The sequence below is a fragment of the Cibotium barometz genome, chromosome 14, assembly GCF_041138505.1.
Source record: "Cibotium barometz isolate CiBa-2024 chromosome 14, ASM4113850v1, whole genome shotgun sequence".
Taxonomy (NCBI): domain Eukaryota; kingdom Viridiplantae; phylum Streptophyta; class Polypodiopsida; order Cyatheales; family Cibotiaceae; genus Cibotium; species Cibotium barometz.
The window spans coordinates 54632540-54636614 of NC_141059.1; the positions used below are offsets into that span (position 1 = coordinate 54632540).

A 4075-nucleotide genomic window follows, 5' to 3' on the forward strand; every position below is an offset into this window, starting at 1 on the left:
CCTATATAAATTTTAAGGGCAATGGACCATTGAGTAAAACTCGCCCATGAATGCCAACTTTCTGATATGTTTCTTTTACAGTAGTTTTCTCAATGAATCTCCAATCTGCTCACAAATGTTTTCCCTTAGAAAAGAAATTTATTCACAAAATCACTGAGATTTCTGTTCCATCCCCAGTATCTTGCACATACATGGGAGCTAGCTAAGGAAAAAAGAAACAAGAGGTCAGTTCTAAGCTTGGATTTATGTTTAGGAGCTGGGAAACCCTTACTTCCAGGTTGAATGACTAATGTAGCTGCGTGGAAAAATGCACTTTTGACTCTTGTAAATTATTAGTATAGCACATGTGCTATCAATTAGCAATTTCAACTTTGGTGAAAATGCACAAACAAGAAAAAGGACCCCTCTTTTGCTCATGAATGTTCAACGTCCCAAGATCTGGGAAGTGCCCCTTGACTCCATTGAAGCAAGAGGGACTCTTCAAGGCAAAAAGAAAACATCCAAGACACATTTTGGAGAAAAAATGCTACCTGCCAATGACAATACATACATCACACACCCTACAGATTTATAGCTCAAAGCTACAAATCACTCTTTGAGGATTTTCATTAGCAAGCCTAGACTACAAGGCTTTAATGTGACACGACCAACCAAATCAAAATGAACCCATCAAAATTAGGCACAAAAAAAGATATTAAAATCGGATGCAACTACTCACCACAAATAAAAGAGGCTACAAATTCATTTTAAAGACCTCTTTTTTCATGAAAGGGAAAATGTTGGTGCTGCTCAATGAAAAGTTGATTTTCATCACCCTAGAGGTGTCTTCCCCCGCCTCCGGTTGGGAGTCGGAACAGGAGCACTTTTCCTCATCATAGCCACAAACTCCTCGTAATTTATACGGCCATCCTGGAGGAAAATCAAAGGGGATTCAGCAATCAATAACATTCTATTTCTGAAATTCATGAAAGGCAATCATCACTATCTAGTGAAAATTTCAAACATCACAACACTAATATATACCAATGGAAAGTCCACACATGCATGGGTGCACATACATTGCATGCACAGAGGGGTATGCACACACGTGCACAGGCTTGCAAATGCGCATGTGCACACACATCTGCCCACACACAGGCGCACACGCGAATACATGGGTGTAGACACAGCACAAACGACACATGCCACGCACGCGAGAAGCACTGGCACATGCACATGCATGGCATACATGGGTACACACTGTCTACTTACTCGGTCCGTGTCTACTTCTGAGATAATATCTTTAATTGTTGTCGTGTCCCCCATATTATGTTCTGTCAAAGCTTCTTCCAACTCATCGGTTGTGATATAACTGAATAGAAGACAAGATAAGCTTCCTAATCTATTAACAATGGAACACTACTGACTGTATTAAGTCGCATCAAAGCCCATCTGAAAAGATACTGCCAGCATTAGCATACCCGCTATTATCTTTATCAAAGTACTGAAATGCAGAAAACAAGTGATCTTCCTTGTCCATCTTGTTCATATGCACCGTGGCAGTGATGAACTCCATGTAGTCTATGGTTCCATCCCCGTCAAAATCTGCCTGCACACAAATGGGACCATAGCATATCATGTAAAACAATCGTAAACCTTCACAAAACCTATCTCATGTGCAAGCCTGCATTAGCAACCAAAAAAAAAACACCCATAATAGAAAAGTAGTAACTAACCGCCTCCATTATTTGGCGAACTTCATACTCTGCAAGCATAGATCCCTGCTTTGCAAGGCCTTGTTTGAGCTCCTCCAAAGTTAGAGTACCACTATTATCAATGTCTATGCTTCTGAACATCTCCTTCAATCCAGTGATCTCCTCCTCAGACAAACTCTCAGCTATTACCTGCACAGTAGGAAAACAAAAAACTTAAGAGAAAAATCGCCCTATATCTGCCTCGTGTAGGCATCATAGTACAGCACAACCCTGATACCTTCAAAGCAAGTTTTTTGAGCTTATTCATAGCTCTGAATTGTTTCATCCTCGTCAACACAACGTTGTCAAGAGGTTTATCCGGAGCTTCACCATCCACCCGAATCCAAGGATGGTCTATTAAAAACCCAACAAATAAGTCCGGCAAACAAGGGCAAACAAAGCCAATCCACTCTAGCCTGACTCTAATGTCAGCCAGCCACAACCAATCAGGTGTGTACTTACTTAGAATAGCTTGAGTTCCTATTCGCTCTTTTGGGTTCTGATTCAACATCTTTTTGATGAGATCCTTGGCTCCAGATGATATCAATGGCCATGGATCATTTGTGAAATCAATGGAGCCCTCTATAATGGCATTAAATATCCCTTGTTCTGTCTCTGCAAAAATCCAACAGCAGCAATAAGGCGCCCACTATGAACTCTCAACATACTGTGCATTCTCTTGAAGATGGGCAATACCTGCCCAGAAGGGCGGAACACCACTCAACAGGATATACAATATCACTCCGGTGCTCCAGATGTCTGCTTCCGGACCATAGTGGCGGCGAAGGACTTCAGGAGCGACATAATATGCACTTCCCACAATGTCTTTGAAAACGTCCCCTGCAAAGAGGGAAACCCAACTGAATCCCAACAAGGCTTGATCTTCTGTTATATGAGAAGTACAGGAGCTCACCTGGCTTGAAGAAAACCGATAATCCAAAATCTGTGGTCTTCAGAGGAGAGTCCTCATTCTTGTTAAGAAGAAGAAAATTCTCAGGTTTGAGATCTCTGTGCATGACCCCAAGAGAATGGCAGGTCTGGATGACTTCTACGATGGTCCTGCATACGCCTGCTGCTGCCCGTTCAGTGTACTTGCCCTTGGCAATAATTCTGTCAAACAGCTCCCCACCGGCACAGAGCTCCATCACCAAATGCACTGCATTCTTGTCTTCATACGCACCCTTGAGCTCCACAATGTTGGGATGCCCGGTGAGATGATGCATGATTTGCACCTCTCTGCGGGCATCTTCGATGTCTTCTTTGTGGGTCAATTTACGCTTGGATATGGACTTGCAGGCGAAGAGCTCACCTGTAGCCTTGTTCGTGCAAAGGCGTGTGACTCCAAACTGGCCACGGCCAAGCTCTCTTCCCAGAGAGTAGGTATCACGCACTTCTTCCATCGGCCGGTTGAGCACATTGCCCATAATCTGCTTAGAGGCAGAGGCAGAGGCAGGGGCAGGGGCATGTGATGACGAGTGTGATGATGTATGCTTGGACTGTGTAGTGGAAGAAGATCCAGAAGCTCCAGTCAATGCCACTGGGGTGGGAGTCTGCGAGGGTTGTTCAGCAGCATAGAGGTTTTTGCGGTGTCGAGGCTTGTTCTTGATGCTCATGTGGTTTCCCATGGCTACGGCAGCTTGAAGAAGCTCTGTGGATATGGATGTGGATGTGGATGTGGATATGGATGAGGATACCTAGATTGCTACAGGCTATTTCAGAGCTCTGGCTATGGTTACCCAGATATTACAGAGCTTTCGTTATTGGCAACCCAAATTGCTCCAAGGCTCTGGATATGGGCTAACTAGATTGCTCCAAATCTTGGGCTATGGCTACTGAAGAAAGTGCCCAAACGCTTTAGCAAGTGTTTACAAGAGAAATGACCAGATCTGATGCAGGAAGATAGACAACGCTTTTATTGAACCAAACACAGGCATGGAAAAACACCATAAAGCTCACAGAAAAGCGAGGTAGAGGAGTACCCAAATATCCCAGATGCTTACTTGCAGAGGAACAACACGCCTTCCTTGCAGAAAAGGAAGAAGATGGTACTGAAGCCTCCTTGGCGGGGGGGGCCTGCCCAAGCTTAATCCAAAGCCTAAATCTAAATAAATGTAATAAGGATAAAACGGCTGCCAATGGAGGGCGCCAAGGCGTTGGATTTTTCCCCAACTCTGGACTTTTACCCCTGCCACGTGTACATTTTCACACCTCTTGACCGGATCAAATACGGGGCCGCCGGCCAACTTGGTTAAAGTACCGAAGGGTGCCTTTCCCACCATCTTCCTTGGGTGAGTGCAAGTCAACCGCCCCAATGGACGGGATACGCACTCCTCACCATCGAC

The 4075-nt window shown here is 44.4% G+C and overlaps 1 protein-coding gene across 5 annotated transcripts; it reads right to left on the reverse strand.

Moving 5' to 3' along the window:
- Window positions 1-694: 694 nt before the first annotated feature.
- Window positions 695-3871, reverse strand: LOC147632208 (calcium-dependent protein kinase 1-like). Of its 5 annotated transcripts, none has more exons than XR_015267433.1 (9): window positions 3734-3871; window positions 2647-3619; window positions 2430-2573; window positions 2196-2348; window positions 1972-2087; window positions 1716-1883; window positions 1461-1584; window positions 1252-1351; window positions 695-909 (listed from the first exon to the last, which is right to left on the reverse strand). XR_015267433.1 is itself a non-coding variant. In XM_086808854.1 (9 exons), the coding sequence occupies exons 2-9, from the start codon at window positions 3356-3358 to the stop codon at window positions 811-813; spliced, it is 1620 nt and encodes a 539-aa protein (XP_086664980.1). In that variant the 5' UTR covers window positions 3359-3619; window positions 3734-3871; the 3' UTR covers window positions 695-810. The 5 variants fall into 5 exon arrangements, 3 of the variants coding, with proteins under 3 accessions (XP_086664980.1, XP_086664981.1, XP_086664979.1); XM_086808854.1 differs by having other exon boundaries at window positions 1461-1588; XM_086808855.1 differs by having other exon boundaries at window positions 1461-1588; window positions 3713-3869.
- Between the last annotated feature and the right edge of the window lie 204 nt (window positions 3872-4075).